The sequence below is a fragment of the Lathamus discolor genome, chromosome 3 (genome assembly GCF_037157495.1).
Source record: "Lathamus discolor isolate bLatDis1 chromosome 3, bLatDis1.hap1, whole genome shotgun sequence".
NCBI classification, from domain to species: Eukaryota; Metazoa; Chordata; class Aves; order Psittaciformes; family Psittacidae; genus Lathamus; species Lathamus discolor.
Genome location: NC_088886.1, coordinates 58,280,294 through 58,294,500, shown reverse-complemented (window position 1 = coordinate 58,294,500; position 14,207 = coordinate 58,280,294). Strand labels below are relative to the sequence as shown.

At 42.8% G+C, this 14,207-nt stretch overlaps 1 protein-coding gene across 2 annotated transcripts in view; it reads right to left on the bottom strand.

The window, feature by feature from the left end:
- Nucleotides 1–6,843, bottom strand: part of VAMP2 (vesicle associated membrane protein 2) — a 51,752-nt gene extending 44,909 nt beyond the window's left edge. For both annotated transcript variants that reach the window (XM_065675449.1, XM_065675450.1), the window contains exon 1: nucleotides 6,629–6,843. In XM_065675449.1, the coding sequence (XP_065531521.1) occupies nucleotides 6,629–6,630 (2 nt within the window). In that variant the 5' untranslated portion in view covers nucleotides 6,631–6,843. The remainder of the gene's footprint in view (nucleotides 1–6,628) is intronic.
- Between the last annotated feature and the right edge of the window lie 7,364 nt (nucleotides 6,844–14,207).

The window sequence follows — 14,207 nt, the reverse complement described above, 5'->3', positions numbered from 1 at the left end:
GCCAGATTCACTAGCATGATAAAGAGGAGCTATTTTTGTATGTGAATTCAAATGAACGAATGTAATTTCTAACCATTAAACTCCTGAAGTAGATAACAAGTGGGTTTAGGGATAATTAATGATTTTCATAGTTTCTAGGGAAGCTTTACCAGGACCCATATATTTCTGAAATGCTGGCACGTTGCCCAACTCAGGCTCAGTGTCTAAAAGGGCAACTAGTGCCTTACAATATCCCCCCAGCTCACAGAGCCAGCACCCCTGCCTTTATGTGGGTGCAGAGGAGATGCCTATGGAGCCAGTTCCCAAGTGCTTTCCTTCATAGATCCACACTGTCAATTATACAGGCAAGAGTGTTTCAGTAGAGCTGAGTACTTTGGATGCATTGCTCACTTCAAAGGTTCAGAGACTGATTCCAACAAGAACTGCAGTTCACAAGACTCACTGGAAAAGCTTGCTTCTCACCTTTTCTCCAGTGGTACATGAAATCTAGGCTGGGAAAGGAGCTCTGGAGAGGCAGCAAAGATGCTGGGCTAAGGAACTGTCCTTCTTCTGAAGTCCAAAACCAAGAGGTACCTGCCACCATCATGGGCATAAGGAGCACTCTCTGCCAAGCATGCCCATAGAGCTTTCCTGTATGTCTCCACAGATGAAGGATCCACCTCCACAACCATCCCTGAAGCAATACAGTTTTGCTGCTAAGTCAGCAGCCACCATCTTGCTAGACAAACCAGGGATTAAACCCACCTTTTCCAGAAACTACAAACTGAGCTGTAAAAGCCACAACTCTGTAGCAGTGGGTTACAACTCAAGTCTTAGCACACCATTCCTTGGTAACCTTGTCTACTACCAGCAACTCCTACCTCTTCCGGTCTGCTGCATGTGACAGTGAGATTTGCTTTTTAATTTTCCAGTCAAAAATTTTAAAGTTAAATGTATAAATACCCATCTGGATCTGGTGTGAGCATCTTAAAGGGAAATCAGCATTTATCCAGTATGAGGCACTAACAACAGCTCAGTGCAGCACTTACCATTGTATATTTTCTCCCTCCAACTCTTCTAGACCATGTAAGGAGTTTTATAAGCTCTGTGGACACTTCCTTTCCTTCTTAGACTCTCGCATCAGGAAGCAGGACAAATGACAGCCTCTGGTATATTCCCACTGCCCATCAGTTTTTCTGTTTCCAGCTTTTTGCAAAGGCTGTCTCAATTCTGCATGGTATTGACATGTTTGATAATAAAAACTCCAGTGAAGTTCACAGCACTGACTCCTCACAAACCAAGCTGTCAACAGTCTGATACTTAGAGAACACAGACAAACTACAGCCCTGATGTATAAATAGCCAGTGACAGCCCTTGATTCAAATACATTTAATGGTTTACATTTAGAGAGCGCTGTGGTAAATGAGAATGTACTTTAAAAACCAAACGAACAAAACACAATTCCTGAAACAATGTGGATCTTTATCTTCTAAAATGTCTTCATGGGAGAATTTCTATTTTCTAGAATTGAGTCCTCTTTGGACCCTGTGATACTGAGTCCATCAGGGGTAAGTTAACAGCTAATAAATTAGATTTCTTTCTAGTTTACTCTGAAATTGAAATACTTCCGTTGTTTGGTTTGGGTTTTTTGTTGGTTTTTTTTTTTGGTTGGTTGGTTGGTTGTTTTTGTTTCTTTTTTTTTTTTTTTTTTTTTTTTGTTCCTGCATATTCTTTAAATTTTGCAGCTGAAGATGTCAAGGAACTTGGTCAGGCCATTCAGATCAATGGGTCAGGAACTTATTTCACCCAGTACAGAAGCTACAATGTAACTGCAACTGACAAAAAACCTTGCAAATGTACAGACAGATCTAGTTCAGTGAGTTACTTTATACAGAGAAAAACATAAGGTTATCATATCTGAGCAGTTAGGAAAAAACAACCCACCTTGCAGTCATTTGGTGGTTGGTCAGTTCATAATGGAACAGAGTTTAGGGGGCTCAAGTACAGACATGAGGGAAAAAAGGAACTGCATCATTAAAAAACACCAGTCCAGTTAATTGCTGGCAATGGCTATGAATGACAGTAGAGTACTGAATGATATAGGTGAGAGGATATTCTCTAAGTCATAATTGCTTAAAATGAGCAGTTCAGTCAATTTGACCTGATTTGGCACAGTCTGTACTGTCCTTTCCAAGGCACCATAAACGTCTGGCTAAAGGCTGCCAGCGAGAATCATCCATGTGTTCTGCATCCTATGAATGGTGGCAGAAGGAGGGGGAGAACAGGTTTAATACATTGCTCTCCTTTCCTCACACATGCTTGTCCACACACATGCACACAAACATGGGTTTGCCTGGTATTCTATAAGTATTGATTTTTCAGGAAGGCATTAATTATGTAAATACCATCTAAAAAGGGGAAATGCTCCTTTGGCAGACAAGTCAGCTTCCACTGCAGCCACTTTAAGTGTCCTGTAAGTTACTCCACAGCTGGAACTATCTATGCAAAATGCCTGGAAGTTAACAGGAACAAGCTACAGCTGACACATAGCAGAATGAATAAGCACTAAGTCACAAGGAATGAGACCACCAAACTAAATAGATTTGAGTTCCATCTACGACATATTAGCCTATTTTGAAGACTGATTTATCATGACGCATATTCAGTTGTCTGTACTTGGCACATGTAATTCCCAATTGCTCTCATTCTGGGATTTTCTTAGCTGAGGTCCTCCTGACACCATTCAGTTTGATTTCTACACTTTCATACACTCCTCAACCAAATATCCAAAAGATTTATGACCTGCTTGGGCCACCCTTATTTCAAGTGATGAGTGTATCAGGAATAACACTTAACATGAACTGAAAGCATTTAATGTGAACTGAAAGCATTTATTTCTAATGCCATACATGAAGAAGATTCCTTCTTTGTGGCATCATCCCAGTATGATGCAGCTGGCCAAAAGATGTAAAACCTGAAGAGCTCCAGTGGACTCAAATCTTCCTGCCACCATGGATTTCCAAAGCTCTTTGGAATATATTTCTAAGGGTACACGAACCCTTTACCATCCTGGAATGGCTGCATCACCTAGAACATTTACCCCTCCATTTCATGCTGGTTATACTTCGCTAGGATATGCAATGGCTGTGTGGACTTTTGTAAGCCACTAAATTCCCTAAAAGAAGTGGATCAGGACTGTGAAGAGACCTGTACTAAATTGGTATGTCTCTGCTGTTCCGTACAAGAGAAGGACAGGGTAGGGAGATTCTGCAGTATCATAAAATTATGCCAGCAAAAGGAGGGCTGAGTACTGTTCTACTAACAGCAGGAGGCCACAGCTATGCCACTCTTTTCAAAGAAACTGAATAGACATTCAACCAGAACAGCCTCATTACAGCTGGTGCAACCACTTCAGTCCCATTCAGCCCCTCCAGGATTGTACTCCTTGCTGCTCTAAAACAGGCAGAAGGCATGGGGTATTTTAGGAAGGTCTAGCTGGTACCCGAGGAATGAGACAGAGCGAGGCAATCCTGCCCCAGGGAGAGCCAGGTGGTTTGCTTTGCTGCTTGTCTCACAAAAGTTGTACCCTGCAATAGAGCACATTTGTATTGGATTAATGTAATTAAAGGCACCCTGCAGTCTGGTCACTGACCTGCCTGTAAACAACAGATGACATGATGCCATGAGCTTCTATTATATATAATTACCTATTGAGATGTGACCATTGTAAAAGAAACAAAACCATATACCTCACCTGCTGCTGTTAGTCTGTTTTCCAGAGAGGAACAAAGCCTTTAAGTGCCTCAGTTTTGAGCACCATTTTTTACTCATCTCCCTTCACTGCTCCTGATATCTCCTCCAAGTAAGTTTGTGGGCTCTCCCTTACAGCTGGAACAATCATAGAATCATAAATTAGTTTGGGTTGGAGGGGACCTTCAGAGCTCATCCTGTCCAACCCCCTGCAATGAGCAGGGACATCTTCCACTAGATCAGGTTTCTCAGAACCACATCCAGCCTGGCCTTGGTTGTCTCCATCTTCCCAGCTGCACTGGCATGGGTCAACCATTCTGTGTTCTGGCTTTAGGTCCCTATTATACCCTCCTCCTTTCATTTATATTTCTTCTGCCACAGCTTCCTTTTCTCTGCTTGAAGCAAGGTAAAAGATGTCTGTTACATGAACGCATCTAATCTGCCTTGGATTTTACTCACTGTAATAGAGACCATAGGGACAGATTCCCACCTGATGTAAATCAGTGTTGGTCTGATGCACAATCATGAATCACAGAGAAGGTGGTGAATAAGGAACACTGGTCTCTGATTCCCAGTACAAGAGTACGATCAGAAAGAAGCTGCTGTCTGCCAGCTCAAATCCAACAAGAAGCAGCTTTCATAGCCCTCCATGGTCCAGCTATGAAGCTCCTTGCCACAGGACACTGCAAATGGAACAACTGGACATCTTCCTGGAAGGACAACACTGGGAGTCATGGAATACAAAGAACTCTCCTCAGGTTTAGACACTCCCTGAGCCTTAAATCCCTGGAAACTGGAAAAGCATTCTGACAATACCACTGCATACCCACTGTTTCCTTGTACTCTCTTCCCTGCAAGCTGCTTTAGGGGATAACACACCAGGATATACGGAGCTGCCATTTGACCCTTACTGACACTAGTTCACACCAGCTGAAGACACGGCATTGTGTCTCATGTGCATGTCTGTGTACATGCACGAGTCCATGCTTGCCATACTCTATAGCAGAGGTAACCTCTACAGTGTCTTTGGTGCTCACTAGCAAATAGCTTTTATATTCCAGTGAACTACAAACTGTAGCTGCTGCTAAAAGTCAGTAGCTAATACACATTTATCTCTGGTGCTCATCAGTAACTCCGAAGCTACTGGGACATGATATTCATGCAGATGTTAAAAAAGTTTTCATTACAGTATCTGGCAGTGAGACAGAAGCCAACTGCCAATGACAAGCTGCTTATTTGTCTTGGCTTTGTTTCCATTATCAGACTGAAAGTCTGTATTGCCAAAACAGACATAAAACGCCTTCCCTTTTGCTTCTAATTTTTGTCAGAAGTCTGCTGCAAGTTCCCTACAGAAGAATTATGAATGACTTACACTAGCATCACCCTTTCTGCTTTATTTACAAATGCTCTCATGAACACCTATGTACACCAAGACTGAAATATACACAGGTTAAGTTAAACATTATCCAAGGTGCTGTTTTGTGTCTGAACAGCTTAGGTTGTGTAATACTGCAGCAGCAAACTCTCCTATTAATCACTGAAGAACAGCTCACATACAAATAAAAGTATTTGATGTCATCATCTGGCTCTTGATAGCAACAGAACTAGGCAACAGAAGCTTACATTGAACTGGCTTTTGCTAGATGGAGTTCAGTATTTACATGAGGAATCTTCTTTTAGATAGCAATTTTTTTCACTTCCAAAGAATTCCTTCCTTGCGAAACATTTTAGCAAACACGGACAGAAGCTTTTTGCCTAAGATTATTATATAGGAAGTAGCATTCAAGAACAAAGACAACATTTCAGAATATGTGATTGCAGAATCTCCTCATGAAGACAAACGGTTACTGGAAATATTTTTAAAGTCATTTAATTGTAGATTGCCAGGACTGTTTCCACTCCTCATCTTGTCTGAATTAGCTAAGCTGCAGTCCTTCCAAGACCATCCAATATCAGCAGGTATTTGGGCCCACACACCATAGAGGAGTGACTGGTTTAGACATATTCCTGACTGTCCCTTAGGAGTCACTGGGAATGAGCAGTGAATTGAGACACTAGTAAAAGGATGCATTTAGTGACCTGAATTCTTTTGTGAATGAACAGGGGGACGACCAGTTCCTACTTACCTCCACACACTTCTGGTTTCAAAATGTCTTTGGGGGGTTCATTACTGCCTAGCAGAGAATGTTAATGTTGTCATTCATGCTGAATGTAAAGACTTGGAAGAGATATTTGAAGAGATGCAAACAAGAAGGAGCAGACTATTATCAAGCGCTGCTGACAGGAAGCCATTGGCACTGGAGATGGTGAGGCTGAATGGATCAGACAGCTAGTATTTGAGAGAGAACATTGCATTAAACTGTGAAAATAAACAGCTGTGGATCAGCAGCACGGAGTGACTCAGGCCATGGAACAATCCTGACTCAAACCTGTTGAGGATCCTGCCCCAGCGTTTCCTTTTGAGTATTAATCCGAGTTAGAAATGTGTCAGTAATCCCCTCCACTGCTGCCTGGCAGCTGGAGGAACAGTGGACCGAGCCCCAGGTTACCAGCGGGAGCAGGTGGCTTACACTTGGGTGCTGCTCGCCACAGACTCCGGCCGGCTGAAGCCAAGCCCCACGCCCTGGAACTCCTTGCTCGGAGTCTGCAGCTGCACGGATGCCATCCGCAAGGAACGGCAGCCTCAGACACCGGTATTCCCGTTTCCATCCCGTCACCCCACCCCGCCGCACGTCCCACGGGCACCAAACCAATGCCGGATCCCAAAAGTTAATCCCCCCTCGCCTGCGGCAGCAACAGGGTAACGCCCGCGGCTGCACATCAACGCTCCCGTCCCCACGGCCGCCCTGAGCGTCCCGCCTGGGGCCGGGCCGTGGGGCAGGGCCCCCCCGGTACTCACATGATGGGCAGTGGAGCGGCTGCCTAGCGGCGCAGGGGCTGCTGCCTCCCTCTCCAGCAAAGATGGCTTTCCGGCTCCGCTCTTGCTGCCAGCGGTCTCCTAGTGTTGTAGGCACTGTTGCTGAGCTAGGAGGGGTAGGCACCGGCTACTGAGCATGCCTGTGCCTCACATCACAGGGTAGGAAGTAGAGGCAGGGCACGGGGGTACCCCCTCCCCAGCCTCACGCCAGGCAGAAGGTCCTAGAGTGACTCAGGCAGACGGAGCCTCCCGCATCCCGCTGCTGACCCTGTGGAGCAGGGACTGTCTCGCTGGGTGTGGTTACAGGAGCCGGGATCGTTCCAGCTAGGAGGCTTGAAGGTGGTTATGGAGATGAAAACCTTTATATGTGTCTGTAACCACCTTCAGTCTCCCTCTCCTCTGTAGAAAGAAAAAAGGGAAGAGAAAGAAGAAAAGAGGAATAAAATCACAAGAGGTGTTGTTGCAGTTTAATCTGTGCTGTCACAGGTGAGGACCTGAGAATGACAAAAAGCAAATTGTCCAGATTGTAATTCCTTCCCACAATGTAGAGCTAGTCCAGAGGCAGACAAGCTACTAGATCAGCCATTGCTTCTTGCATGATTCATAGAATACTAGAATGGTTTGGGTTGGAAGAGACCTTAAAGATCATCCAGTTCCAGCCCCCTGCCACGGGCAGGGACACCTTCCACTAGAGCATGTTGCTCCAAGTTCTGTCCAACCAAGCTAGGTCCAGTCATCTAATATCACCCCTGAATCCCTTTCATTAACATTAGCACTCTCTTTGTCCACCCCCTGTGTTCCTGTACAGATCAAAACTTCTTCTGAAGCAGAACATTTCTTCTGTCTATTTGGAAGAAGTTGTTCCAGAATCATGAACAAACGAAAAGTATTCTCATACTGGGTAATGTCATCCATGGCCTGGATCTGGGAATAAAGAAAAAACAATAATAAGGACAGCATGAAAACATTTGTGCAGCCCACCATTCACATAACAGTTTGAGGAATAATGTTATTACTTGTGATAACTTGTCTTTTTACATCAAAAATGGAACACTGCACCAGTCACTGCCTTCACTAACTTTCCATCAATTTCAGTGACAGGTAGCAAAAGCTTTTGAAACCAGGTGTCTGCCCACGTAAGGGGAGGGCTTACCCAGAAGAGGAGGAGTTTTTGTAAGCATCTAGACCTCAGATCTTGGGGTGCCTGTTGGGGATGAAGTACCTTGGTATCATGAGACTGAATCTGTTTTCTGTATGTGGAAAGAAAAGAGATGTTCCTCAAAGCGACAGTAAAAGATACAGGTACTAGGGGTGAGCAACACATCAGTCCTGATTTCTAAACTTAGTATTAACAAGCTGAAAATTTTCATGGAGAAAGAAAGGAACCAGGACTGTGAAAACACCCACAGCAGTGGTACAGGCATTAGGACACTCGGTTATTGCCTAAATCCAGGCTCGGATGCTATACCAGCTGGATTCAGATGCAAGCCCCTGGCTACGAGCTCTGAAGGGAGCCAGTCCCTTGTGAACAGTGGAACACCTCAGAGTAACTTAATCACAGAAACATCTACCGCTTTCTTCTCCCTCTGGTGCCTGGGAGCTTGCTCGCTGCATTGAAGACTCATCATACCTACTGCCACCAGAGGGTGAATCTGTCTCTTCTACTGAACCTAATTACTTGCATGAAGAAATAAATATCACTTTGAGCCTCAGTTTTTTTACATTTGACCACATTACTAAGGGCTTGCTCACATACTGCACTCATAACAGCCTGGTCCTGGGAAACTTTACCTGATGGAAGTAAAAACCACTTCAGACTGGATCTTCTCTACAAACAAAAAAAAAGCTGGATTTTAAACCAATTGTCATGCCCTAATGACAATAAGATTCCAGACAAGCTTTAAGATTTATCCATCTAGAGACCACTTAGCACTTGTCATCTGGAATTCCTCTACAACTCTTCTGAGGACAGTTTACTTTTCAGATATCCTAGACAAAGATATGTTTGATACTCCTTTAGCATACAGCCACACCAACACCCACTCACAGAGTTAAGCCTAACATTGGGATCACCTGCCACCAGGTATGTCATCTTAGTCCTCAAACCCAAAATACTGAGGAGGTGAAGAGTCATGTGTGGCCAAGAGCTCCTTGGACAGAAGGATCTGCTGTCTTAGACCTTCCAGCCCCTTCTGTGGTCTGACTTCCTGTCCCTACTGTATGGACGGTGGAAGAAGGAACAGTGATGCTAGACCAAAGCTTGTAAGACTCAAAAGAAATCCAAAACTGGAAAACCTCAAATCCATCATGAAGCAGTTTTAATATACAAACTATCTAGAGCATGAGATGCAGTGTTTATGCTGACTTCATGCCAGCTCTATTCTGACTGAAGAACAGCAGAAAGTACCCACATAAGTGTAAAGGTAGAATGGCAGACAGATATTGCCTGCTTTAGCAAAAATGTGCCAATGTAAGGATGATGTTTCAAACATTGTGAACATAGTGCAGAATGAGTTTAGGCTAGATCAATACACCATGTCACATAGGCACAGCTTACTTTGATCAGACACAGGAGAGCTCTCAAACCCAAATGAAATAACATAATTGTACTACGGCTTTCCTTGCTAAAGAATAATTTCCTACCAGCTAATCAAGGCATCACCATTCCAATCCAAGAATGCGCATGATCCTGTAAAAAGTCCATATCTAGCTGGGGCACATTTTCCTTTAGCCCTATGTCAATTTGCCATTAAAGGCTACCAAAGCCTTTGGTGTAGGAAGAGATGCAGAGACACCTTGTGGTGGAAAAAAGAAAAAAAAAAAAAAAAGATCAGAATTTGTTCAAACAGTTTAAATTCTATTGAATTAGGACACAGGACTGGACCAGGAAAGCTGCATCCTGGGACTACCTTGAGAAATATTTCCCAGCTTGCTAGTCGTGTCATCTCACTTCTCCAGACCTCCTTTCCTGTCTGGCATCTCTCGCCCTGTGTGTTTGCATGGCAGTCCCTGCCACAAAGGTTTTACCTCTTGCTCTGTTCGGTTCTTTTACCATGAGGATATCAGCTGGGTCAGGGCTGCTGCAGCTGGGGGGATGGCTGTGGAAACACTCTGTTTCTGGAAAATAGCCTCCTTCATCTTTAACCTGCCAGACATGGGTAGGAAAAACTATCTCATCCATCAACTGTTGTGGGGTTTTGTTGGGGTTTTTTTGCCCCATCCATCCATAATACTATGTCCTGAAATGCTGTTTGTAAATGTGAAGGCAGTTACAGAGACACCAGTACACTGCTCAGGTAGCTTAGGAATGAAAGCAGTCAACAGCAAGCATCAGTGCAAATCGGGTTTGACATCTGAAGTCCTGCAGGTACTAGACCTTGCTTATAATTAACTAGAGACAAGCTAAAGACACAACACTGAAGTTCCTGAAAGTGCTGTCCCCTGCTGCCACGTGATCTTCATCTGAAGGAAGTGTATTTTCTCCCAGATCTACAAGTAGGATTCCTATCGCAGGGCTAGCAACAGTAACAGCATTACGGGTTACTTTGGCTCACAAATCACAAAAACACTGTTCTGTTGCTAAGTACGAAAGGTGAGGACAATCGACTGGTATCTTGAAAGTAATAGTAGTCAAGTTTGACAAGATTTAAGCAAAGAAGAAAAGCATGGCAAAGAAACACATTATTTAAATACTGGTTATTCAAATCTTGTGATCTGGTAACACATTTAAATGAAGTATAGAAGGGATTCCTCCTACATCATTAGAGTTAATTACACTGGAAACTCAACATAGCCAGCCAGCTTCATAGTTAAAAATTAAATACTCTACAATATATATCCAAGTTACAATTTCTAAATAATTAATGACTAAAAGGCTTTAGAAAAGACCCCTTCCATTTATCTTTGGTTCTTTGTCACCAGTTCCCACATACTTACACCTGTACTTTCAGTGTTACATTTTCCTCTCTTGATCTTTTAGATGAGTGGAATTAGTACTGAAAGATCCTGCAGTGAGAAGCCTTTGAAGCTCACTTCTCAGATGTAAGAAAGATTCCTGCCTCCCCAGTTGCTGACTTTATTAGCCATGGATTGGTCTGTTCTGCAAAGCTTCACCTCAGCACCGCTGTGTGCCTGAAACAGGTCACAAACTTGCATGTTATTTTGTCACAGATTAAAAACTGGAGTCTATAATTGTGAGGTGTGCAATTTTCTTTCACTTGCAACTTTTATTCATTCCTTAATAGCATAGTAATTCTTTAGTGACAGTTTCCTCTTAAAGGTCAGTTAACTGTTTGCAGTTAACTGTTGCTTTCGCAGTCTGATCTGCCATTTCTGTAGAAGAAAGAGGTTCAGTTTACCTGGGTTCTGTTAAAAAGCTGGATGTCTCACTACCAAGCACAAGTAGCATGTTCCTTCAAGACAGTTATAGTCTCTTCTTAATGTGTGTAAAAGTCTAATTTTGGTAAATGATTACAACACAACTGTATTACAATACAGTTAAACACACCCTGCTTCAGGGTGTCAATCCTGCAAAGAATTTGCACAGTGAGTCCCTTCTGCCTGTGTGTATCACACTGTAAGAACTGGTTAAGAACTGTTGTCCTTAAAACAGGGAAGGTTGAGTATGGGAGAGGAGGGGGGAAGACGAGGGATGGATGGGGGATGGAGATGAAGAGTAAAATCAGAAAAGTGCATAGTCCAAAATGGTTTCATTCTGGTTTTAAACCTACAGACTTTGCATGACTGGTGTTAGATGATTTGTGGAAGACATTTTGAACAGGTAGGAAGAGACAAGTGCTTCCAGGCAATAGGAGGGGCTGAATGCAACCCTCCAAGTCAAGCAACCAAAAGTTAATGCAATTACCAAGTATTAAAAGCACAGCAGAGAGACTAATTCAATCAGAGAGGCCAAAGGGATAATTCTTGGAGACAAAGCAATGCAACACGGAAATGCAGACTAATCAACTGCTCTAGCAAAAGAAAAAGGAAACAATTTCCAAGCCTTAACTAAAATCCCCAGTTGGTTCTTTATCTTTTCAGGGTTCTGGTTTTTGCTTTGCAGTGTTTGTTCCATCTCACATCTGTTTCGCTGCTTCTGTTCTCTGCACAAAGCTGTTTCATTAGCTCCTGGCTCTTTGCTTTTATCAAACGAGCTGCCTCCTCTCTTGCTTTTCAGCAACAAGCCTTATCATGAAAGAGAGTGCGTAGAGGGAAATATTTATTATATTTAAAGTCCAAACCTACTTTCCATAATTACGTGGAATAGTGGTTGAGTAAGAATACCCAGAGTCACCTTGGGTCTGCTGGATTTTTCCAAGCAGGTATTTACTCCATCTCATGGAAAGCAGCTGATCTCTTCTGTGTAACCAGGACACTTACAGGTCTGTGGAGTAACAGGTCCAGACTTCTCCAGGTCTAATGCAGTACAGGAGGGACTTTTGAAAAGCTACTCAGATTTCTGCTTTCATCTAAGCAGGTGCTGTTGCCATGACAGATAAAATGAGCTGGCACAAAGGAAAGAAGGAACTCACAGAAGAAAGCATAGGAGATGGGAAGCACAGCCGAAAAAAGCGAGAGCGACTATTCAAGAGGAGATTTTCTGGACTGAGCCTCTTCTCTGGGTCTCCTAAGAATAAACTGTAAGTACATCTGAGATTATATTTTGTATACATTGTTAACCAAAACATTTTTAATTCTTTCCAGAGCGCCTTTCAAAGAGCCACAGACACCTCTCTTAGTTCTACTCTGTTGATTGTTTCACAAAGAAGGAAACAGTTACAGGCTAATTAAACAACTTGACCTAAAAAAGCAAGTCACTGCCAGAAATATGAAATGAAGGTCTCCGAACATGCAGTCTGCATGTTCATCTGGCAACCATTTCCCTATACTTCCACCCAGCAAGAGAACTGGAGGGGCAGCATCTCTATTCCTCCACATACACACAAGCACTGCCAGTTGTGACAACCCAGGACACCGCTTCTAGGGGTCACATTGCTGCAGTTTTTGTTGTGCCAATATCCTTACCTCCAGCCTGTAAGAGACACTGGCAATGTATGGGCAGCAGCCAAAATCACTCTTCAAAGTTAATGCTTCTAAGTTCCTTGAATCAGAGCATAATTATTGCTTATGTTCCTATAACAGTGCCTTTACGCTTACTGCTTTATAGATAGAAAAAGCCAAGCAATGCAAAACCATTCCTTCTTTAACCAACATTAGCAAAGAGGCAAAAATGAGTTTGAGTTTACTGCTTTGTGCACGTATTAGCTCTGAGTTATCATCATCAGTCTTACGGGATTTGAAATTCCTTTCTTGGGTCTTTGTACTTGATATTATGTAGCATATACATCATGCTAAGATCAGGACTGGCTTCTAAAAAGAGTCTTTTCTCATCCATTAGAAGAGCTGTTTTCTGTACACATCTCCAAAGAGTCTGCCTTTGATAATTATCATGAAATTACTGTCTTAGCAGGAAGTGCATGCAAGTCTCAACAATTACTCAGCTAACTACATTAAGCTCGATAGCCACAGCAGCTGGTTACAAGCTTGATGTAAGATTAATATAGACTAGCCAGAAATGATCCTGAAAGCAAGATTCTTCACTCAGACTGATCCAATTGGAGAACAACTAATACCAAGGGTTTTGCTTTGGGTTTTATCCTGCTGCTGAGGAACTGGACTGGTAACAGTCAAGCACCCAAGGAGTCAGTAAATTACAGCTGTGAATTTTCTCCATTGTGCATAATTTCACTGAAGCGTGCATGCGGGAGGCAGACAAATGCAGCTGAAGCAGTCAAGTCATGCTTTCTGGGACTTGATCCTTATTAGAAAGTGATGAATATGGATTTTCCCCAGTTTGATCTAAAAAAGAAAACATATCAAAACAGTGATGTAGCATCCTCCTCCCATGGTACTCTCACATTAATGGAGAGTCAGCCTTCAGGCTTTATTGGGTATATTTCCACAGACCAATTGCATGGCAGGGATTTTTTAAAACATTCAAGGCATCAGGGTCCAAAGAACTTTCACAGTGGTGAAATCATACAATCTCTGCAGTTCAGCACTGATTTGTGAGCTTCTGTAAGGGATTATGTAGGTTAGTGTCTTGATTTTGGTGTACTGTTTCATATAAAATATAATGGCATAATTCTATCAAGAGTGCTTCCTTTGCTGTCTTTCCATCTCTGTTCAAGGATAGCATAATATAGGGGTTTTCTACTAGCCAGCACAATTATTAGTGCATGAAAGAGGAAAAAGAACATTTATGATAGCGTGAGCTCTGCTATATCAGAGCCTGTAATTTAGATACATAAAGCTGTATGAAATCTGTCTTCATGCAAACACACAAGGCTTGTTTCACCATCACCAACATATTAAAGAACTGAGTAGAAAGCACTTACCAAGCTAGGTATCTCACCGTTTTCTTATGGTTTTGTTTAAATGGTGACAATCCTTTTAATAATTCTGTGTTCTGAAACTAATGGTTTGTCACTGCCATCTCACCACCAGAGCCACAACTCTCCATTTTCTGTCCATTCCTGTTTTCTGCAGGTGACCACACACT